The sequence below is a fragment of the Carcharhinus amblyrhynchos genome, chromosome 30 (assembly GCF_965287045.1).
Source record: "Carcharhinus amblyrhynchos chromosome 30, sCarAmb.v2.hapA, whole genome shotgun sequence".
In the NCBI taxonomy this organism is placed as follows: Eukaryota; Metazoa; Chordata; class Chondrichthyes; order Carcharhiniformes; family Carcharhinidae; genus Carcharhinus; species Carcharhinus amblyrhynchos.
The window spans coordinates 32,447,994-32,472,387 of record NC_137353.1 but is presented as its reverse complement, the minus strand read 5'-3'; the positions used below and the strand labels follow the sequence as shown (position 1 = coordinate 32,472,387).

Here is a 24,394-nt window from a genome sequence, read left to right as displayed (position 1 = left end):
TGACTACAGACCCACAGTAAGGCAGTTGACTCTTTATTGCCTTTTGAAATGGCCCAATGGCCCAGCAAGCCACTCAGTTCAAGAGTAATTCAGAATGGACAAATAAGCGACACCCAAATCCCATGAAAAAAAAAATTGAAAAATTGTAAAGCATATGTTCAAACACAAATAAGGGGAGAGGCAATCTTCCTGTTGATGAAACAAGGAATACAACTCAAAAGTCCATCGTGAGCTGCTTTACCTCCAGATGACAGCCAGTATTTATTTGCATATGTATTCTAAACAAATGAAGAATTGCTCAATTTTCCATGCTTACCAGTGCCTCTCCAAGTATGTCGATGGCAAAACTAGCTTCTCTGAAAGCTTTCTCAGTTAATGGTTCTGGTTCTCCAGTGATTCCACTTCTTGATGTCGGCAAAGAGTCTGTGTTTTCTGCAGGTGACTCATTGTCTTCTAGCTGGGGGATGCCATACAATTCTGTTGGTTTCTGCTGAGTTGGTAGTGGCCTCTCATCATAGGGAAGTGAGCTAGTATCCATCTGAGGGAGGACACCCCCCTTGCAAAAAAATCAGAATTGTGGCAATTAGTTTCAGGCAGGTTTCCCAGTTTAATAGCAGAATACATGCCATGTCATACGACAGGTTGCTTATATGGCCCCAATCTTCTGGATTGAATGAAGCATTCAACTCACCAATAGTTCAAGCCCATGACAGAAACATGTTCAGATTATCAAATTGGTTGTTTCAAGATATTTGTCATTCAATTAATTAAAAATACGGCCCTGGTTTTATTTGAATTTAAGATTAATCAAGAAGGTAGGAAGTATTTCCTTGGAATACATGGTAATCTCAGAATTATGTACTGGCATAGTAGATTGAAGCCACAATCCATTGTGCCTTCAAATGGCAGGAACTTATCTACAATTCTTACAAAGTCAATCTCAAGTCATACTCCCTGACCACATATTGGCAAAAGTAATGCCCCAGTGGAAAAAATGGGACAGAAAGGTGAATTCCTCCGTTTACAGTGGAGAGCAACAAATCTAACCCCATTTTTTCACATTCACAGCAGTCATTTAAAGCCTCCCTCGGAAAAGCCAAAGATTAGGTTTTTTCTTTGCCCTCTTAGTTAAGCTAACGATTAAGGCATGTGACATGGCACGCAGGAGTTAAAACTACAAAAAGATTACAGAACATTCTGCTGCAGTTCCTTTATTATCTCAACTCACTGATATTTCCATCCTCCAGTCTGCTTTTAGAGTCCAAGTGACTCTCAGCCCACACAACAGTGAATGACACTTCCAACTTGTTATCAATATATCAACTAATAAGCATTCAGTTCAAAATCAGAACTTAAGTGTTGATAGCAGACAGAGCTGAGTGTGAATGGTACAAGGAGCTGTTACAACAATCAGCTGGAAGCTTCATGTACTTTGATAGGCAGATAGAGAAAATCCAGAATTGTAAAATATTACAGCACTGATTGGAGACCATTCAGCTCATCAAGACTGGACTGGCTGTTCTGAAGGACAATCCCGTTAGATTACCTTCAGCCAATAGCAATAGTTTCTCTTTATTTACTTTGGCTAAAGTTTCAATTTTAAACATCTTCATCAAATATTCTCAACTTGCTCTGCTCCAAGGAACGAACCTAGTTATTCCAGTCTACACACTACTGTGATCCTTCAGCCCCGAAGCCTTTCTAACAAATCAATTCTGCATCTTCAATAAAGCCATCATGTCTTCCTAAATTTTGGCACCTAGAACCAGACAATACTGGGGTGCCAGAGAATCCCACCCAAAATAAAAGTGGCTTCCTAGTGAAGGAACACACCATTGTATACCCCTCTCCACCAGAAGTCTCTATTTTCTATCCCTTAGGTAATTTGGTGTCTGTTCTGCTATTTACCCTTTTTGCCACATAGTTTTAATTTTGCTAATAAGTCAATTACGTAAGTACTTTATCAAACTCATCTGGAAAGTTCCTGTACACAACATCAACTGCGCTGGACAAACAGGGATAGCCACTGCTTGCTGAAGTCCCGGTCTGAGGCATTCAAGTCAGGCGACACTGATCTCTGCAAGAAAGCCAGATACAATCTAAGGGGATCCATCAAAGATACCAAAAGACAATACCAGGCCAAGCTAGAGTCCCAGGCTAGCCACACTGACCCCGGCCAACTATGCCAAGGTCCACAAGGTATACAAGAGAAAGGCATGTAAAATCACTGGCTCCAATGCACCCCTCCCTGATGAGCTCAATGGTGAGGACCTCAACAGGCCCACAGTAGATGCCATTTCCCTGGTTCTTCACAACCCTTGAATAGATAATAAGGACACATGCCAGACTCCTATTTATTGACTACAGCTCAGCCTTCAACACTACTATTCCCGCGAAACTCATCTCCAAACTCTGTGGCCTGGGCCTCGGCACCTCCCTCTGCGACTCAATCCTGAGCTTCCTAACTCACAGGCCGCAATTGGTAAGGATAGGCAACAACACCTCCACAATCATCCTTAACACGGGTGTCCCATTGGCTGTGTTCTCAGCCCATTATACTCCTTATACACCGATGACTATGCCGACAAATTCCCCTCCAATTCGATGTTCAAGTTTGCTGTTGACACCAACATAGTGGGTTGGATCTCAAACAATGACAAGACAGAGTACAGGAATGAGATAGAGAATCTGGTGATGCAGTCACAATAGTCTTCTCCTCAATATCAACAAAACAAAGGAGATTGTCATCGACTTTAGGAAGCGTAAAGGCAAACATGCCCCTGTCTACATCAATGGGGATGAAGTTTCTAGGTGTCCAGGTCAACAATGTGTCCTGGTCCCCCCATGCCCACGCTGTAGTTAAGAAAATCCACTAATGCCTCTACTTTCTCAGAAGACTAAGGAAATCTGGCATGTCAGCTACGACTCTCACCAACTTTTACAGATGCACCATAGAAAGCATTTTTTCTGGTTGTATTACAGCTTGGAATGGCTCCTGCTCTGCCCAAGACCGCAAGGAACTGCCAAAGGTCGTGAAAGTAGCCCAATCCATCACGCAAACCAGCCTCCCATTCACTGATTCTGTCTACACTTTAAGAACATAAGCAATAGGAGCAGGAGTAGGCCATCTAGCCCTTCAAGCCTGCCCCACCATTCAACAAGATCATGGCTGATCTGAAGTGGATCAGTTCCACTTTCTCCCCATAACCCTTAATTCCCCTGTCTATCAGAAACCTATCTACCCGTGACTTAAATATATTTAGCGAAGTAGCCTCCACCACTTCAACAGGCAGAGAATTCCAGAGATTCACCACCCTTTGAGTGAAGAAGTTCCTCCTCAACTCTGATCTAAACTGCGCTCTCCTGCTTCCACTCCCCCCCCCCACCCCCACCCCCATCCTTATTTTGAGGCTGTGCCCTCTAGTTCTGCTATCCTTTAAGCGGGAAGAATCTCTCTACCTCTACCCTATCTATCCCTTTCATTATCTTATACGTCTCTATAAGATCCCCCCTCAGCATTCTAAACACCAAGTACAGACCCAGTCTATTCAATCTCTCCTCATAGGCTAACACCCTCAACTCCGGTATCAGCTGTGCCACTGCCTTGGCAAAGCAACCAGCATAATCAAGGATCCCACGCACCCTGGACATTCTCTCTTCCACCTTCTTCCATCAGGAAAAAGATACAGAAAGTCTGAGGTCACATGCCAACCGACAAGAACAGCTTCTTCCCTGCTGCTGTCAGACTTTTGAATGGACTTACATTAAGTTGATCTTTCTCTACACCCTAGCTATGACTAACACTACATTCTGCACTGTCTCATTTCCTTCTGTGAACGGTATGTTTTGTCTACAATAATAAAGCAAAAAGCATGTACAACTTATTAATTTCAATCTTCCCTTTCCAAGCCAGTGACCAGAATACATACCCTTGGAGAAGGTAATCTGGCAGCTGGAGTAGGAGTACGTTGTGGTGTGGGAGACCATTGTGGCTTTTCAGGAGCCTGATACTGTTGTCTAAGGCTTTCTTCAGATGATTCCTGCTGATGGGTTTCCCCAGTTGCTGCAGCTTTTAGCCCCAAAACCTGCTGTTGGATTCTATTGGAGTGATCCACTGGTTCGAGCGGAAACTCAGGAAGTTTTCGGACCTAGTGAATAGAAAAATGTTCAGGGCGTTTAAAATAAATAATTATGTCTGAGCAGGAGTCCTGTGACAACTTTCTGAACTTCAAAGTAGCTTTAAATATTTTGTAATACCACTTTAATTATTTGCCTTTAATCTTAACAGCCCACAAGTTCCAACATTGGGCATTCAGCTTAATCTAGGCTCAGTACACAGTCTGTGCTCAATTAACTAGGACAGCAGATATGAGACACCACCTATCTTTATCCAGAGAGAAACAAGAAGAGTTACTTCCATTTACATGGCACTAATTCACAATCTGCGAATGCCTCAAGTGCTTCATGACTAATGATGCACTTCTGAAGTGTCGCTAAATTTGCGATTTAAGAAACACAGCATCAATTCTCCCAAGGCAAGATCCCACAACCACTACATGATAATTGATCAAATAAATCAGTTTTGATGTTGGAGGAGGGAAAAATATTGACCACGACACTATAACGTGCTCCCACGTACTTGATAAATAGTACCATTAGATCTTTGACAGTGCCTCAGACAGTGCAGCACTCCCTCAGTGATGCACTGTAGTGCTAGCCTAAATTAGACATTCGAATTTCTGGGGTGGAGCTAAATTCACAACCCTGGAATTAATCAATGCTCCCACTTCCATATGTCATGCAGCGTGGGTCTATTGAACACTGCACACCGATGGACATTGAATGATGGTCAGAATAGGATAGGCTGTGATGCTTCTTGCAACTCAGTCTGCCAACATAGCTCAGGCTCACAGGGGATAATGACCATTTGGGTGAGGCACAGCACAAGTCTACTGGTGTCCAATTAGCGTGTGCTAAGTCTTCAAAGAAAGGAGAAGACTGGTGGACAAGTACTTCTTGAAAAGTCTGTCCCCATTTTAAAGGAAGATTCATTAAAACTAATAAATGTTTAAAAACTTAGTCTCAGCATGATGTAGTTTAATCTCTGGAACTACAGGATCAGAATTCAGGATTCTATCTACAACAAACAGCACTGCAACTCATCTCCAATGCAATGCCAGACACAGTGCAACGCCAGCAGGTTACTGATAAGTGAACACGTTAATTAGAGCCTACTTGATTTCTGACATTATTACAGATTTGAAATAAACGCTCGCTGCAATGACAAATTAGTGACACCCATGCAGTTCACCTCCTGAGGCACATCACCATTTACTTGGAGAGGCTGGGTGGGGTTAATCTAACAGAAGTGAAATATTTGTAACCTGTTACAATCCAATGCATACTGACCATTCCCATATCTAACAGGTTATGTAATTCCAGTTGCTGGTAAACTTTCATCCTGTAATCGTCCATTTGCTGTTTCTTCTGTTTAGCCAGGTCATAGTCCTCTTTCTCTATTGCACAACGCTTTTCCACCTCATAACGGCCCAGGCGCTCTCCTACCTGAACAAAACAAGGTTACCTTGTTGCAGAATTATCAATATTCACTTGGCAATTCACCAAATAACCATATTGCTTCTCTGAATAGAAGCAATTCTAAGTATTTAGGAATCATGCTCAAACTTCATCAACCTGGACATAAATTATTAATTATTAGGTAGATTTTTGATGCAAGGTCATCAACCTGAAACTTTAACTCAGTTTCTTTCTCTACAAACACTACCTGACTTGCTGAATGTTTTCCAGCAAAATCTACTTTCATTTCAGGCTTTCAGTATGCATAATATTTTACTTCTGGATAATTACCAATGTTTTCTGCTGATTTTAAGAATGCCTAGTGCTAACAAATGCCATATTTATATTTAAATCGCATCTTTAATGTAATAAAGATTCCATGGTGGCTGAGTGACACTGTGGTTAGCACTGCTGCCTCACTGCACTAGAGACCTGGGTTCAATTCCTTGGGTGCCTGTCTGTGTGGAGTTTGCACTTGCCCAGTGTCTGTGTGGGTTTCCTCTGAATACTTTGGTTTCCCTCCCCCCACAGTTCATAGATGTACAGGTTAGGTGGATTGGCCATGGTAAATGCATGGGGTTATGAAATAGGGCAGGGTGGTGGGCCTGGGTAAGATACATGAGAGTCGGTGCAGACTCAATGGACCAAATGGCCTCCTTCCGCACTGTAGGGATTCTATGACAAGCATTAAATATAACACAAAGCCACACAAGAAGATATTGGGGTGCATGGCCAAAAGCTTGGTCAAAGTAGTAGGTTACAAATCGTGTTTTGAAGGAGGAAAACAGAAAAAAGTTTTCAGAGTATGGAACAGAGGCAATTGAAGGCACATTCACCAGGGTTACTCAAGAAGCCAGAATTAAACAAATGCAGACAAATCAAAGGTTTGTGGTTCTGCAGATTAGAGATTGCATGTTGAGAGACTATGGAGGGATTTAAGAATAAGGATGAGAATTTGAAAATCAAGACCTTACTTGACTGGAAGCCAATGGAGGTCAGTGAGCACAAGATGTGGTGAGAACTAAGACACAGCAGCAGCTTTTTACAACCTCAAGTTTAGAGACAGGTCGAATATGGGCGACCGAGAGTGCATTGGAATAGTCAAGTCCAACTGTTATGACGATATGAATGGCAGTTTCAACAGCAGAGGAGCTGAGATAAGAACGAAATCAGGGAACATGATAGGAGGAAGAAATATGTAATCTTAATAATTGCAGCACTCAGGGGTCAGAAACACATCTTGGGACCAAACGTGACACCATGAATGCTAACATAATGGTTTAATCTCAGACAACGGCCTGGAATGAAGTTTGGAGCAGGTAGCGAAAACAATGACTTCAGTCTTTGCAGTATTTAACTGCAAGGCATTTCTACTCATCCAGCATTGGATGTCAGATAGTTTATTATCAGTGAAATCGCCGAGAGGGGTAATGGTGAGGCAGAGCTGGGTGTCATCAGTGCACGAGAAAATGCACCCTATGCTTTTGAATGATGGCACCAAAAAGCAGCATTTAGACAAGAAATAGGAAGGGGCTAAGGATAGATTCTTGAGGGACATCAGAACAGTGCCCATTGCAAGTGATTCTCTGGCTCAGACAGACAGATAAAAATGAGGGTGGAGAGCAAGCCCAGCAACTCAACAACAGTGGAAAGGCTTTGAAGGAGGATGGCAAGGTCAACCATGTCAAATGCCATGCACTAAATGATAAGGGTGAGGATGGAAAGTTTAACTTTGTTGCAGTTAATGGGATGTCATATTTGGGGGGGAAAAATTGGAAATGCTCACCTGTCCTTTATTTGCAGCATTTTCTACTTTTAAAATTATAGCACCCACAGTATTCAGCTTTTGTATTAATGCATATTAGAAAGCTAATTCATAATCTACTGGCCTAATAGAGATCCCACAAAAATGAGACAACTTGGCGCTTTTTCCTGAACTTGAATCCACAAAAACTAGTAACTTTAGTTACTTGAATCAAAGACGAAACAGAACATTTAGAATCAAATAACTGAAACAAACAAATGCTTCAAGTAAATATTAATCATTTAAAAGGGTCTTCACAACACTGTTAACTTAAATTGAGAATTAGTTGCATCCTCTTTACCCACCCATAAAATTTTGCACATCATGCAGCCAAATCAAATGAAGGTGTGGTCTATGTTAATTTTGCTTATTGTCACAGACTGGTGGAAAGTGCTCAGAGCCCAATAAACAAGCTGCTGCATTAGTCACTCAGGAACTGTAATAGACCAACATGAATGCTTTTGGGTTTCATTAGATTTAAACCTTAATTTTCAAATTCGGTTTCCAAGAGTTTTTGCTTAAATTCATATTTTCTCTATTATTTCCAGGTACTAAAAGCGTAGCTATGCTATAAATTTGCAGAAATATTTCCTTTTTGGTACAATTTCACCTCATGACAGGGCCTGGATAAGATGCTCTTTCACCTATACAGACTCAATGGGCCTAATGGCCCCTTTCTGCACGATTAGGATTCTCTGGTTCTTGAGGGTTTTGTAACCAGAAGCTCCTTATTAGAAGGGCATGCTTTGAAGACAGAGGACTGGCTATACTTGACCTGGTATCGTACAATGAGATAGGATTAATTGATAACCTCAGTTAAGGCACCCCCTAAGTAGAAGCAGTGATATGATTGAATTTTACATTAAGTTTGAGGGAGAAAAAAAAAAGAGAGTGAATGCTTCCAAGACTGGTATTCTAAATTTAAATAAGGGCAACTATGAGGACATGAAAGTACAGCTAGCTCAAGTGAACTGGCAAATACGCTCAAAAAGATAGATCAGCAGTGGCAGACATTTTCAGGGATATTTCAGAATATACAGAACAGAGGCATCCTAATGAGAAAGAAAAGTTCCAAAGGAAGGGCCCATCACTTGTGGCTAATTAAAAAAATTAAAGACAGTATTAAGCTCAAAAAAAAGCACAAAACAAGGTGACAGGCCAGAAATTTGGAAAGAATATCAAAGAATGACAGAAGGGAAAAACTGGAGTACGAGAAAAGGCTAGCCAATAATATAAAGACGAACAGGGAGAGGTTCCATCAATTTTTTTTTTAAATAGTGCCAGTCCTATAGAAAGTTGTCTGGCAAAATAATAATAGAAAGTAGGGCTATTGCGGATGAATTAAATGGGTATTTTGCATCTGTCTTTACTATAAAGAACACAAGTAACATCCCAGAAATAGCTATAACTCAGGAAATGGAAAGGAGGGAAGAACTGAAGAAAATTACAATCATCAGGGAATTGGTACTGTGCAAATTGTTGGGTCTATGAACTGACAAATCCCTCGGTCCAGAAAGGTCTTGAAAGAAGTGATTAGTGATACAATTAATGCAATGGTTTTATTTTCCAAAATTCCCTAGTTTCAGGGAGAGTTCCATGAGGTTGAAAGATAGCAAATGTAACTCCTTTACTCAGAAAGGGAGGGAGACAGAAAGTATGAGCCAGTTCGCCTGACATTTGTCACAGGGAAAATGTCATTATTAAAAAGTGTTATAGCAAGGGACTTTGAAAACTTCAGGGCAATCAGGCAAAGTCAACATGTGAAATTTAGTGAAAGGGAAATCACCATAAGATGCCACATTAAAGGTTATTGCAGAAAATAAAAGCTCATGCGTAGGGGTAACATATTGGCATGGAAAAAAAGATTGACTAGCTAACAGGAAACAATTTTTTTCAGTTAGCAGGGTGTGATGAGTAGCATTCTACAGAAATCAATGCTGGGGTCTCAACCTTTTACAATTTATATAAAAAACTTGGAGGACTGAAGGTATGGCCGCTGAATTTGCTGATGACACAAAGATAGGTAGGAAAATAACTTGATGAATAAGGGGCTACAAAGGGACATGGATAGGTGAAGTGAGTAGGCAAAAATCTGTCAAATGGAGTATTACTTAGGTAAATATGAAATTGCCCATTTTGGCAGGAGAATAAAACAAAGACTCTCAGACACCAAGTGCAAAAAGAATACAACCAGATAAAGCTCGCTCTACTCTCCCCACCAACACCTCAGCCACAAGAAAGCATTTGTTTCTAAACCAGTGACATTTTCTCAATTCTTTATGATACCATTCTGTTTTTGCCAGTGAAGTAGTTAATTAGTGCAAAATTGGAGACATTTTTATGCTGCAGGGCTACATCTGCTAGAAATAGATAGAGACTACCCAAACCTATTGCATATAAACGTATGAACTTGGAGTAGTAAGCCACTCTGACCTTCCAACGACTTGAGCATTCAACGAGATCATGGCTGATCTAATTGTAACCTCAACTCCATATTCCTGCCCAGTAACCTTTCACCCCATTGCTCATCAAGAATCAATCCACCTCTGCCTTAAAAATGTTTGATGTGGAGATGCTGGTGTTAGATTGGGGTGGACAAGGTAAGAAGTCTCACCACACCAGGTTAAACTCCAAGGTTTATTTGGAATCTCAAACTTTCGGAGTGCTGTTCCTTCATCACGTAAGTGGTGAAGGAGCAGCGCTCTGAAAGTTTGACATTCCAAATAAACCTGTTGGACTTTAACCTGGTGCTGTAAAGCTTCTTAAGTGTTTAAAAGTCTTTGCCTCTGCTGCCTTTTGATAGGAGCTTCAAGTTGTCACGACCCGCAGAAAAAAACTCTCATCGTTCTTAAATGGGCAACCCCTTAGGTTTGAACTGTGACCCCAAGTTCTAAATCCTCAAAGAGGAAACATTGCTTTTCAGATTCACCCTGTTAAGACCCCTCAGGATCTTGTATGTTGCAATCAAGTCACCTCTTACTCATCTAACCTCCAGCAGATACAATGTTAGAAACAGTTAGATTTAAATAATCTTTTTTAAATTTGTGGATATTTTTGTGCTTCTGTATAAAAAGAGGCTTAAAACTTCAGTTAGCTCATGTGAAACAAAGGTGACTTGTGTCTGAGTTTTGGTTTCACTTTAATCTGTGCCTGCATTGAAATTAAAAGGTTAAGACATAAAAGCAATTAGAATTTAAAAACAACAAAGGTGTCGCTTAGGAGCCTTAGGCCATGTTGAAAAACATAAGCATTTGTTGTTCAGTTGGAACCTGTACCCAAGAAAATAGCAACTGCCCGTTAAGGAAGGACAATAAAGTCAGGGGAAAGAAACAAGTCCCAGCAGCTGAAGAACTTGTAGTTCAAGAAACGAGGGATCGAAAAAAGAGAGTCCCAGAAAGACTGAAGTCAAGAGGACAAAGAACTGGAATCCGAACAAAGTACTTATTGACTAAAGTTAAAGGAAGGGGCAGATAGAGGCTCCCGGTTAATGACTGAGCTGAAAGATGCAGACCTGGAGACGTTGACTAGCAAGAAGCCAGGCATCTGAAGTAGTCATAAGGTCGGTGACATCTTAATATAGCCTGTGGAGGAATAGTGCTCTACTGGCATGGTTGGGTACCCAAGAGATTGTATGGAAGCTTGAAATCCAAGGTAGAGCAATAGTGAAAGGAGACTGAAATCTTGGAAGTGGATCCTTGGTGATGACATCTGCAAAAAAGCCTGGTGTGAGAAAATTTTAAGACGTGATTTTTGAGAGTGGAATTTGAAAGCCAGAGATCCATTGAAACCAGAAGTTCACTGAGACTAGTTGGCTGGGTGTGATAAGCATCTGGGGAGGAATTTGATGAGAAACCCATAGAAGTTGTATTGAAAGTAAGTAGCAGATGCCACTCAGAGTGTGATGTGTCAGACCACAACTGGCCTGTTGGTTCACATGGACCGTATACTCACTGGGAACATTATAGTATGAGATATATTTCAGAACTCCTTATAAATTTGTGAATATATTGATAGGGTGAAAGAGTATTATATTAATCATTTTTTTCACATTTAATGAATGTTTTATTATTTTGTTCAAAGTTAATAGGCAGTCCTGTGACTCCGTTCATCCACGTCTCTAAACAAGAAAATAAAAATTACAGACTTTTGAGCCAGAGTTCCATTCTGGGGCCTGACTGTCCAGTAGTAACTTAGTTGGAATCATAACAACATGATTAGGCTGTCCATCCTTTTGACATCACAACCGGTCCATGCCAGGTAATTTAGTAAATCTTCTCCAAACTGCTTCAAATGCATTTACTTATTTCCTTAAATGAGCAGGTCAATACTGTATTGTACAACATGCAGTCTCACCAATAGCTTGTATAACTGCAGCATAACTTCCTCACTTCCGCATTCAATTCCCCTTGCAATAACTGATAAGATTCGATCAGCTTTCCTAATTACTTGCTGCACTAACCTTTCACAATTCACACACCAGGACACCCAGATCCCTCTACAGATTGAGTTCATCTAAATTTCTTGGCATCTCAAAGCTATCACAGCACGTAGGGCCCTCACAAAATGAAAATTGCCCTTTCAGTTTGGACATACTTTATCTCGCAGAGATGAAAGACCAGCATTAAACCCGCTGCTCTGTCAGTTCCCGGGCCTTTTCTTATTCCTGACATTTCTATATTCCAAAGCCCAACAGAGTTAAGAATAAAACCAAAGTGATTCCTACTTCCAGGGTTGAATTGGACTGAGACCTATTGCTGCTGTAGTTAAGGATATACAAGCATCTTGTTTTCAGCATACCAACCATGACAGAGAATGAAATGTATTAACCATTAATTTCATTGAAAGAATATAGTGCAGTGAGATCATCTTATAGCATACACACCTGGTTAAGAACACAATGGATTCAATGTATAGACACCTGTTTCCCTAAGATTTTGCTATTTTACTTGGAAACTATTGCTTCTCTTCTAAACCACAAGTCTGACCTAAAAAATCACATGAATCTGCAAATGACTACATTTTACAGACTCCTTCAATCTGATACATCATGAATTATTTTTTGAAAATTGGGATTGAGGCTTGAATTGAAGGCTGAGATTAAATTCATGGGGTTATGGGCCTAGGTGGGATTGTGGTCGGTGCAGACTTGATGAGCCGAATGGCCTCCTTCTGCAGTGCATGATTCTATGAGATCTCAGAGGGCTGTATGAACAGTGAGACTACTGAAGAATTTATAAAGAAGGATGAGAATTCAAAGGAAGACTTTGCTGCAAATCCACCTATAATGTTTTGCTGTTGCCTATTATAACTTCTCTGGACTAACTTTTCTTATTCACATGTCCCCTCACCATTGTCTTTTGCCTTGCACCATCATCCCATTTGTCATTTAATCACTATTGCCTTTCACCCAAATACAGATTTTCCTTTTCTTCTTCGCCTTGCCACCCTTTTCCATACCTGTGCTTCTAACAGATGGTCACTTCTAATGCCCCCCAATGCTGATGAAAGGACACTGAATTGAATTGCATCATCTGAGTGGTTCACGCTTTTCCTGAAAATATAACAGACTTCTGTACCTTGTGCTCCCTGCCATATCAGCACCAGCACACCAGTTTATTTCACAAAAACTGTACAAGAGAGATAACAGTCATAATTCTAAGTTAATCAGGTGTTGGTGGTTGCATTGGCCAGGATATTGTGAAACTCTCACTACTTTGCAAGTAGTAATGCGGGATTTTTTCATGTCAAAATACAATAAAAAATTTATCTCCAAGATATTTTCAATCGAATAGAGACTCTCTAATCACTCACCACCCACACTGCCCCTCCTTGTCCTAATCCTAACCCATTCTATATCGGTTCTGGGAAACAGAAGAAATTTCTTTCAATTCACTTACAACTGCGTTATTAAAGTTCCAAGAATATTTCTCAGAAAAAGCTAGAAATACTCAGGGTGATGCAACATTCATGGAATGAGAAACATTTCTTCAACTGTTGACTTTAACTGTTGACTTCACCTCTACCTTTGATGTCATAGTCTCTAATAAAAACATTACCTGGGGAATGACCAGGATGACAGAGTCCTCATCTCTTGCGCTTTTAAGTGCAACTGGCGCAGCCTTGAAAGGATACAGTAGACAACTGGTTTAGTGCCTACTGCAAGATCTGGCTGGAATACAAACTGCTCAAAATTCCTGTTTTCTGTACTGCAAATAGTCTGCTTAATTCTCTCACTCTCATTCCCTGCACTCCCACCTCCAACAACAAATGCAAGGATCTCATGGGCTTGTCAATAAGATAGAGACAAACCAATCAGCTGCCTCTGATCTACAACAGCCCCTGGTCAAGCAGCACCTTGCTCTTGAAATTCTCATCCTGTCTTTCAACTTCCTCTATGACTTCACCCTTTCCTTGCCTATAATCTTCTCAAGTCCCACAACTCTAAGCAATATCTGTGCTCCTCTTGCTCTGCCCACTTGTGCACGCCAATCCAAATTTTTCCACCAATATCAACCATGCCTTCAGTTGCCTAAATCCCAACCTATGAAACATACTCTCTACACTTCTCCATCTCTTTTTCCTCTTCAAGAAGTTCCTCAAAATCAGCCACTTTGTCCAAGCTTTAGGTCATCTGACTTAATATCTACTTATGAGATAGGTGCCCTTTGTTTTTAATAATACTCCAGTAAAACAAACTCAGAGTTTTCATCCTGTTAAAGGTATTAAATAAATATATCATTTGTGGGTGGCATGGTAACACAATGGTTAGCACTGCTGCCTCTCGACACCAGAGGCCCAGGTTTAATTCCAGCCTTGGGTGACTGTCAGTGTTGACTTATACTTCTCATTGTTGGCATAGGTTTCCTCCAGATGCTCCATTTCCTCCCACAGCCCAAAGATATTTAGGTTAGGTGGATTAGCCATGGTAAATGTGCAGGGTTATGGGAATAGATTTAGGGAGGAGGAAGGGTGATCTTTTGAAGAGTCCTTCTGCACTGTAGAGAATCTGTGGATTGAGGACACCTCCAACAATGCAACATTCCCTCAGTATTGCACCAGAGTGTCAACTTAGATTAGTGTTCAAAGGCTGAAGTGAAACTTGAATCCATGAAATCCTGACTGAAAGGACAGAACATTTGAGCCAAAACCGACACTTTAGTGGCAACATTTAAAACATCTTTTTATCTACTTAGTTATGAAAAAAAAACTTTGTAAGTGTTTGAGTGCTCTAGCGAGTCATATTTGAACCATTTCCATGATGCTGACAATTTTGATAAACTGTTAAGGCATTAAGAACCCTTCAATGGAATTGTGCTGTGATTCACTTTCACTGAGCCATGATTGCTAATTCCAAACAATTTCTTCCTAAAAATCTATACACTATGAATGATAAACTATCAAGACAGAAATGCAAATAATTAGTGCAATCATGGCTTTTTAATAGTCACAGTAGTTGGATAGATTTCACACCTTAATTATGCAAAAAAAAATCAATCTCATACAGTTTGATATGCAAATCATAATGGTGATAATATCCTAATCTACAACGCAATTGTTCCTTAATACGCCGTTGGATCATGCTCAATATTTAATTACATTTTACCTTCTGAAGATCAGCTATGGCCTGTTTTAGTTTCTTTGCAAAATCATAACGCTCATGCTTAACTGCTTCATGTTTCTCTTCATCCAATTTACGTATTATTTGGGCCACTTCAGGATCCTGGTACATATCAAAGGCGAGGTCATCCAGGGGTGAGATAATCTCAGATTTACTGAAAGCAAAGCAGTAACAACTATCGTTTAATAAATGAAACAACATTAACTAATCCATGTAAATAAAAGAAATCATAATATACTGTGCATGTGATTCTTTCCTCAGTTGGCTTTGGAAGGCACACAGCGAAACCTGCAAATACACATTCAACAGGTGGTCATTGGTAATCCAGAACTCTACCTGCTTTTTCTAACCAAGACATTAAGATTTATCTCAGACCTCAGGCAAGACCAGTTAACACTGAGCAGACAGAGAAAGAATAAAGGGCATTTTTAAAAATATATTTTACAAGCGGGAAAAAAATGAAGCACAACACTAAGTTAAAAATACACAAAATCTTCAACCAGCTGGTTAGCAGTATCCTGTGATTATGAACTATTCAGAGAACAAATGGGCCAAACCAACCAGAGCCCACATTTTAACCAGCTTTTCCAAGCCTGTGTTACAACGTTTAGTGCTTCAAACGTGGTCTATCTCTGGGAGCTAAACTTGAAAAAAAGAATCGAGGTCAGGGTGATTTAATGTTTCCTGATATCAAGCTGAAAGGGCCTGAAATACAATGAGTGCTGCCAGTTCCAACTCATTTATTTCATGGGGCTCCCAAATACGACAACAATTTTGGAAGCAAGCCTGCAAGCAACACAATGGCAACTGACCACCAAAAAAAATTCCTTTGGTAGAGGTGGACAGATGGACCAGCAGGCAAACAATTCTGATCCTTCAATCAACTTTCTGCATCAGGGATGGCAAATCAAAAGTAAAACCTCAAAAGGGGGAGAGTCCCCCTCAGCTTTAAGCAGTCTGATTAGCCACCCTCTCTCCCCCATAACCAACAAACTCAACATTATGGGGCTGCAGTTGCTGTTGTAATGTTTGCCAACATGTTAGTAACATCTAGTGCTCGATATGTGCCATCAAATACGGCAATCTGAAAGTTGCCATCAGTGATAATCTGCTCCTCGACAAAGTGCTTTGTTGCACTCACCACAGAATGACGATCTGACATTAACTTCAACTTTTAAACAATCAATCTGACTACCTGAGATTCTCCAAATCTGCCCATAGCAAAGCCAGGTGTCCCTTTCACCATTTAAGTGTGAAATCTGGCATCTGGTTTTCATTAAGACTTGACCTGGGCTTCACAGTTCCCATGGCAACAAGGCCATTTAGGCTTATGTTGAATTGAACAAGTAGAAGATCACATGCCCTATTCCATTCTCTAATTTACTTAGAATTCAAGACACAATTCAAAACATCTTATAAAATTTTACACTTGTAACAATTAAATTTAAGTTAAATAACACCAGCTGTCATGGTGGGATTTGAACTCCAGAGCACCAGCTGGGGCATCTATATTAAGTTGGTCGAGTTTGTTTACCATGATGCCAAAGACCAAACTATTAACATGAATTATGAACAGCAATGATCCTTGTGGAATGTGACTTCCAACCTTCTACTACACCTTAGTCCCATGCTCTGCTTTTTGCTTTGAAGCCAGTTAGAAATTCAATCTGCTATTTATCTCCTCACTCCACATTCTGACCTTCATCCACTAGTCTATCTTGGGGCACCTAATCAAAAACCTTTCAAAAAGCCAAAAACAAATGACAACTCAGTCCTACAAGCCTATTAGATCATTCAAAGCATTCAATAGAGATCCAACATTTATCTGAAAAGGCAAAATGTGCTGGGTTACTGAAAAGTCAGACAAACTGGAAACATTAGCAACTGTGTCTCTCTCCACAGGTGCTCCCAGATCTGCTGGGTTTTTCCAGCATTTTCTGTTTTTATTTCTGATTTTCAGCATACGCAGTATTTTGCTTTTAGTTCAACGTTTAGGCTGCTGCTCGCTGCCACCCCTTAAGTTAATGTAGCACTGGCAGTACACACAGGAAGCAATTCATTTTTACAAGAGAAACAATTTGTGAGCAATTTGTAGGCAAACAATCAATTCAGTCAACACAAAAGGATATTCATTGGGACTTATTTAAATTGACTTTGATGGAAGAGTGTAAACTAACACAAGCAAATGGCTGTTGCTAAGAGATCATGGGAAACACTGCCAAGGTCGACAGTATGAATACGTATGGACATTGGATTAAAACTTCATCTGAAAATATTCAGTAAATGGGAGAACATGTACACAATACCATTAAAAAAAAAATAAACAGTGAACTACAACACGGCACAACATTAACAAATGGATTGTGAATAATTTGAAAATATATTTTGCTAAATTCTATGTATCTGCTTGCCTTTAACAACTGCAGTGGCTTGTGTAAGTAACCTTGAGACAGAAAGTATTGAAGAAAAATCAGTATCTCGGTGCAAATCATTGTTTGAAAGTATTTTTGCACCAAGGGAATTACCCACAAATACAAGGCCATGACTCAAGATACTAGGAGGAGAATAGCTAAAACATTAGTTCAGGGGGCTTGCAAAAAGAACGAGCTTTCCTAGTGTCCACTCAGCTGGTGTAAACTAAACACAATGACGTCCAAGGACAACAGGTGGGTGAGCAATACTTTTCGCTCATCAGAGAACAAAAAGTAAAGTTTATTTTGAAGTGTACTAATTTTAATTCAATAAACAAATAAAAAAAGGAATCAAAGGCAATGCAGATCATATACCAAAATTTAGTATGTGGAGGTTTGTGGAAACGGAGACCATCTATTTCCACAACTGCAGGAAGTGTCTGTGTTTTAGTCACTCCAGATCAGTCATTGCGTGGGGGCAGAGGATGAAAAAAGTGAGGAGGAGGGGACTTTTTGGATCATTTTAGACACAAGGCAGTCACACCCCAGAGAAAAGTGAAGTACGGTCAGAAAGGCAAAGCTGTGACCACCTAGGAACCAGTTAGAAGGGATTTAGGTGCAATCAAGGAGTTCCACAAACACTGGTCCAGTTCAGCAACAGTCCCTACCTACAGAGGACAAGGAGAAAGATTGCAGCACAGCCACAATGCAGGCTAAGGCGCCAATGGCTTGGCAATGCAGTGCAGTGAGCATAATTTAGGTTCTATAATTAGGTGAATATACAGTGTTTGATGCAGTCATGAACAAGAGTCCCAAAGTGGTGTGTTGCCTACCCAATGGATAGGGATATTTCAAGGCAACTCAAGATTTTGGAAACGGAGAAGGAAAGGTTTATCTACACTGGAACAAATTACATAGATAGGACTTGATGATAATAATCTCTGGATTAATGCCAGAGCCACATGTAAGCTGGCGTAGAGACATAACCCTTAAGGCTCCCCATAACCCTTAATTCCCTTATCGATCAGAAATCTATCTACCTGTGACTTAAACATATTTAACGAGGTAGCCTCTACTGCTTCAATGGGCAGAGAATTCCAAAGATTCACTACCCTCTGGGAGAAGAAGTTCCTCCTCAACTCTGTTCTAAATTGACTCCCCCATATTTTGAGGCTGTGCCCCCTAGTTCTTGTTGCCATTCTAAGTGGAAATAATCTTGTTGCTTCTACCTTATCTAGCCCCTTCATTATCTTATATGTCTCTAAGATCTCCCCTCAACCTTCTAAAATCCAATGAGTACAGGCCCAGTCTACTCAATCTCTCCTCATTAGCTAGACCCCTCAACTCCGGAATCAATCTGGTGAACCTTCTCTGCACCCCCCTCCAAAGCCAATATATCCTTTCCTAAATAAGGGGGCCAAAATTGTAGACAGAATTGAGAATAAACACATTCTTTCTCCAAGTGAATAGCCAGGAACTTGACAAAACTAACCAATCACTAATTATCAGAGTCATTTCAGAAGCATGAAGCTCATTTTGAAAAATAGTGAATATTGCTTTTGTTAGATGACAAAATTTGGCTGACAATCAAGTCAGAATGGGGGCAGGGGCTAGAAGGGAGAGGAGAGAGCTTTAAGTTTTAGGTTCACCATTTGGAATGGCACAATGCTTCAGATATTCATTAATATACTATTACATTGAAAGAAAATCACTTGCACCTCCAAATCAGTATAAAAAAGAAAAAATATTTTTATATCATGTCTTTCACAAACGCAGGATGCCCAAAATGCAGCAATTAAGTATTTTTGAAGCGTATTCACTGTTAAAAGAACGCCTTGCGTTTATAGTGTTTTTCATGACCAAACATCTCAATGTTTTACAGCCAACCAAAATATGTTTAAAGTGTCGGGTGGTAATGTAGTTTTATCCTTGAACACAAACTAAATTAAAAAGTTTAGTTAACCTTATTAAAATTTTGGGAAAGGCAGGAATAAATTGCAGTTTTTCATCTGTAACTTAACTGGTAGCACTCTCATCTCTAAAGTGAGACACTGCGGATTCACATTCCAATCCAGAACTCCAAAAAATTCAAGACCAAAACTCCACTGAAATACTTCAAAGGTGTGATTTCTCAGATGAGACATTTAACTGAGTCCGTCTGTCCTCTCAGTTGGACATGGCATTATTTCTAAGAGCAAGAGAGGTATTATCCTAAGTACCCTGGCCCATATTTTCTCTCAATTAACAGCACAAACATCTTTTCTGTCCATTATCACATGGCAATGAGAGAGTGCTTGCTGAATGCAAACTGATCACCATATTTCCTACATTAAAACAGTGGCTAAACTTCAAAAGCATTTCATTGGGTGTAACACCCTCATAGCTAATACCCTCCAAACCAGGCAACATCCTGTCAAACCTTTTCTGTACTCTCTCCAAAGCTTCCAAATCCTTCTGGTAGTGTGGCAATCAGAACGTATGCAGTATTCCAAATGTGGCCAAACTAAAGTTTTATACAGCTACAACCTGATTTGCCAATTTTTGTACTCTATGCGCTGATAAACGCAAGTTTATCATATGCCTTCTTGACCACTTCACCCACTTGTGCTGCCATTCTCAGGGAACTGTGGACCTGTATGCCTAGATCCCTCTGTATGTTAATGCTTCTAAGGTTTCTACTATTTACTGCATACTTCCCCCTGCATTAAACCTTCCATAATGCATCACCTCACATTTGTCCAGATTAAATTCCACCAGCCATTGTCGAAGTCTCCAGCTTATCTATATCTTTCTGTACTGTCTGGGAATCCTCCTGCAATCTGCAGACCTCCAAATCTGTGTGGTATCTCCAAACTTACCAATCAAACCACCCACATTCTCCTCCAAATCTTTTACGTATGTTACAAACAGGGGTCCCAGCACTGATCCCTGACCTCCAGTCAGAAAAATACCCTTTCACCGCTACCGTCTTCTACAACCAAACCACTTCTGTATCCATCTTAATGGCTCATTGCGGATCTCATGTCACTTCACTTTCTGTATCAACCAGACATCTTGTCAAAGGCCTTGCTAAGGTCCATGGAGACAACATCCACCACCCTGCCCTTAATCATCTTTCCCCCTTTCTCAAGGACTCAATCAAGTTTGAGAGACACTCGCTGACACACAGCGATGTTCTCTATCACTAATAAGTCAATATTTTTCCAAATGTGAATAAATCCTGTCCCTAAAAATCTTCTCCAACAATTTCCTGACCACTGATGTAAAACTCACCAGTGTATAATTTTCCAGTTTATTCCTGCAGCCCTTCTTAAACAAAGGCACAACATTGGCTATTTTCCAGTTCTCTGGGACCTCTCTGTGACTAAAGAGGGTACCGAGATTTCGTACAAGGCCCCAGCAATTCTCTCCCTCGCCATTCTGGGATAGATCCCATCAGGTCCTGGGAACTTATCTAACTTAAATGCTTTTCAAAACATCCAACGCTTTTTTTTAAATATCAACATGCCCTAGAATATCCACATACCCGTCTGTAGACTCACCATCCGCTATGTCCTTCTCCTTTGTAAATATTGATGCAAAGTATTTGTTAAGAACCTCACCCATTTCCTCCAGCTCCACGCAAAAATAAGAACATAAGAAATAGGAGCAGGAGTAGGCCATCTGGCCCTTCGAGCCTGCCCCGCCATTCAATAAGATCATGGCTGATCTGTCGTGGCTCAGTTCCACATTCCCGCCCTCTCCCCATAACCCTTAATCCCCTCTCTTATCAAAAACCCATCAACCCGCGTCTTAAAAATATTTAGCGAGGCAGCCTCCACCACTTCAACTGGCAGAGAATTCCAGAGATTCACCACCCTTTGAGTGAAGAAGTTCCTCCTCAACTCCATTCTAAACCGCCCCCCCACTTTATCTTGAGGCTGTGCCCCCTAGTCCGACTGTCCTTTCTGAGCGGGAAGAGTCTCTCCACCTCTATCCTATCCATCCCATGTCCTCTCCTTTATCCTTAAGTGGAATTACCGTTTCCCTAGCTGCCCTCTTGTTCCCGATAAAACGCCTTGGGACTTTCCTTAATTCTATTTGCCAAGGACATTTCATGATTCCTTGGAGCCCTCCTAACTCCTTTTTAAAGTTACTTCCTGTTTCCTTCACTGGCTCTGTGTGTGTCTTCCATTTCCTAAACATTATGTATGCCTCCTTTATATTTTGTCATCCTAGGTTCCCAAATCTTGCTATCCTTATCCTTCGTTTTCACTGGAACACACTGGTTTTGAATTCAACCAACTGGCCCTTAAAAGTTTCCCACATGACTGATATGGATTTACCCTCAAACAGCCACTCCTAATCTATATTCCCCAATTCCCACCTAATATTGTCATAGTTAACCTTCCCCCAATTTAGTACTGTCATTAGAGGGCTGCTGTTATCCCTATCCATAAATAACTTGGAGCTTATGGAATTATGGTCACTGTTCCCAAAACGCTCCCCCACTCAAACTTTGATCACCTGGCTGGGCTCATTCCTCAACATTCGATCCAGTATGGTCCCTCCTCTATTTGAATTATTTACATTTTGATTTAAGAAACATACCTATTTCCATCCAAGGCCCTGGCACTAAGGGAGTCCCAGGCAAGATAGGGAAAGCTAAAATCACCCACCACAACAACCCTCTTGTTTTTACATTTTTCCATAATCTGCCCACATATCTGTTCCTCTACGTTCCGCTGGCTATTGGGAGGCCTGTAGTACAACCCCATCTAAGTGACTGCACTCTTCCTATTCCTGAGCTCTACCCATATAGCCTCACTGGATGAATTCTCCAAGGTGTCCTCTCTCAGTACATGCTGTGATAATCTCCCAAATCAATAACAACCTGTTCACCTTTTACATCCCTCTCAAAAATGCCCAAAACATTAAATCCCAGAACATTAAGCTGCCAGTCTTGATGTTCTCTCAACAGAGTCTCTGTAATAGCTACAACATCATAATTACATGTACTAATCCAAGCCCTTAAGTCCGGCCTTACCGGTCATACTCCTCGCATTAAAACAAATACACCTCAAGCTGTCAGTCCCACCATGTTCAATAACCTTTCACTGTCTGTTCTTCCTCTTAGCCTTACTGGTCTTAGTCTCTAACTCCTTGTCAGTCATTTCTACTGCTCTGGTTCCCAATTCCCTAGCACTCTGGTTTAAACTCTTCCAAATGACACTAGCAAACCTCCCTGCCAGGATATTGGTCTCTTTCTTTGCAAGGAATCTTTAAACATGCAAACGCAAGTTATTTTTATTGATTTTTTAGCTGTTTTCCATTTAATTTACTAAACATCCAGAAACCTTCAGTGCTTTCTCCAAGCAAAATAGTCTAACTTCCCAAGTCCTTCACTGTCAACTTCCAATTTCTAATTTTGTCTTATGGCAAAATATTACTTTGTAAGTGGTGCATAAGAACTGCAGGGACAAACGTTACTACCAGCAATACGATCGACTGTCCAAATAGAATCATTATTAATTGCTATTCACAACCAAAACTGCAGTTGAAGTATTGGAATTATGCTTCTGGTCACTGCCAAAATCCCCATTTGCGAACTTGCTGCCTACAATTGCAAAATTACTTCAGTAAAATGGCTGGATATCTAGAATTTTTAAAAATAAATACTGTTTGTTGTTTCCACTCCTTTGTTTCTTTACTCTTCTAGAAAAGATCGCACAGGAGTTTGATAAGGTGCCTCACAAAAGGTTGCTTCAGAAGGTTAGGGTGCATGGAGTTGGGGGTAAGGTGTTAGCGTGGATAGAGGATTGGTTGTCTAATAGGAGGCAGAGAGTTGGTATCAATGGGTGCTATTCTGATTGGCGGTTGGTGACTAGTGGAGTGCTGCAGGGATCAGGGCTGGGGCCTCAGCTATTTACCATTTATATAGATGATCTGGAGGAGGGGGCTGAGTGTAGGGTGACGAAATTTGCTGATGACACGAAGATGAGTGGAAAAGCAAATTGCGCGGAGGGTGTGGAAAGTCTGCAGAGGGATCTGGATAGGCTGAGCGAGTGGGTGATGACCTGGCAGATGGAGTACAATGTTAGCAAGTGTGAGGTTATCCACTTTGGCAGAAATAATAGTAGGAGGGATTACTATTTAAAGGGCAAAAAGTTTCAGCATGCTTCAGTGCAGAGGGACCTAGGGGTCCTTGTGCATGAGTCGCAAAAACCCAGCCTGCAGGTGCAGCAGGTGGTCAGGAAGGCAAATGGGATGCTGGCCTTCATAGCGAGGGGGATTGAATATAAAAGTAGGGAGGTCTTGCTGCAACTGTACAGGGCACTGGTGAGGCCGCAGCTGGAGTACTGTGTGCAGTTTTGGTCGCTGCACTTACACAAGGATATTTTGGCCTTGGAGGGAGTGCAGAGGAGGTTTACTAGGCTGATACTGGAGTTGAGGGGGTTGAACTATGAGGAGAGGCTGAATAAACTAGGCTTGTACTTGTTAGAGTTTAGAAGAATGAGGGGAGATCTCATTGAGACATAAGATGATGAATGGGATGGATAGGATAGAGGTGGAGAGGCTCTTCCCGCTCAGAAAGGACAGTAGGACTAGAGGGCACAGCCTCAAGATAAAGGGGGGGTGGTTTAGGACAGAGTTGAGGAGGAACTTCTTCACTCAAAGGGTGGTGAATCTCTGGAATTCTCTGCCCGTTGAAGTGGTGGAGGCTGCCTCGCTAAATATATTTAAGACGCGGGTTGATCGGTTTTTGATAGGCAAGGGGATTAAGGGTTATGGGGAGAGGGTGGGAATATGGAACTGAGACACGACAGATCAGCCATGATCTTATTGAATGGCGGGGCAGGCTCGAGGGGCTAGATGGCCTACTCCTGCTCCTATTTCTTATGTTCTTATGTTAAAGTGGAACTGAACCACTTCAGATCAGCAGGCTTGAAGGGCTAGATGGCCTACTCCTGCTCCTATTTCTTATGTTCTTATGTAGAAAATCTA

General features: G+C 40.9%; 1 protein-coding gene across 6 annotated transcripts in view; it reads right to left on the bottom strand.

Moving 5' to 3' along the window:
- cep104 (centrosomal protein 104) overlaps window positions 1-24,394 on the bottom strand; it is a 233,140-nt gene that overhangs the window by 194,908 nt on the left and 13,838 nt on the right. For all 6 annotated transcript variants that reach the window (XR_013889685.1, XR_013889686.1, XM_080215502.1 and 3 more), the window contains exons 8-11: window positions 14,985-15,153; window positions 5,410-5,565; window positions 3,930-4,148; window positions 317-556 (exon numbers count right to left, since the gene is read on the bottom strand). Coding sequence is in view for 4 of the 6 variants with exons in the window: in XM_080215502.1 (XP_080071628.1) it covers window positions 317-556; window positions 3,930-4,148; window positions 5,410-5,565; window positions 14,985-15,153 (784 nt within the window). In the remaining 2 variants the exon portion in view is untranslated. The remainder of the gene's footprint in view (window positions 1-316; window positions 557-3,929; window positions 4,149-5,409; window positions 5,566-14,984; window positions 15,154-24,394) is intronic.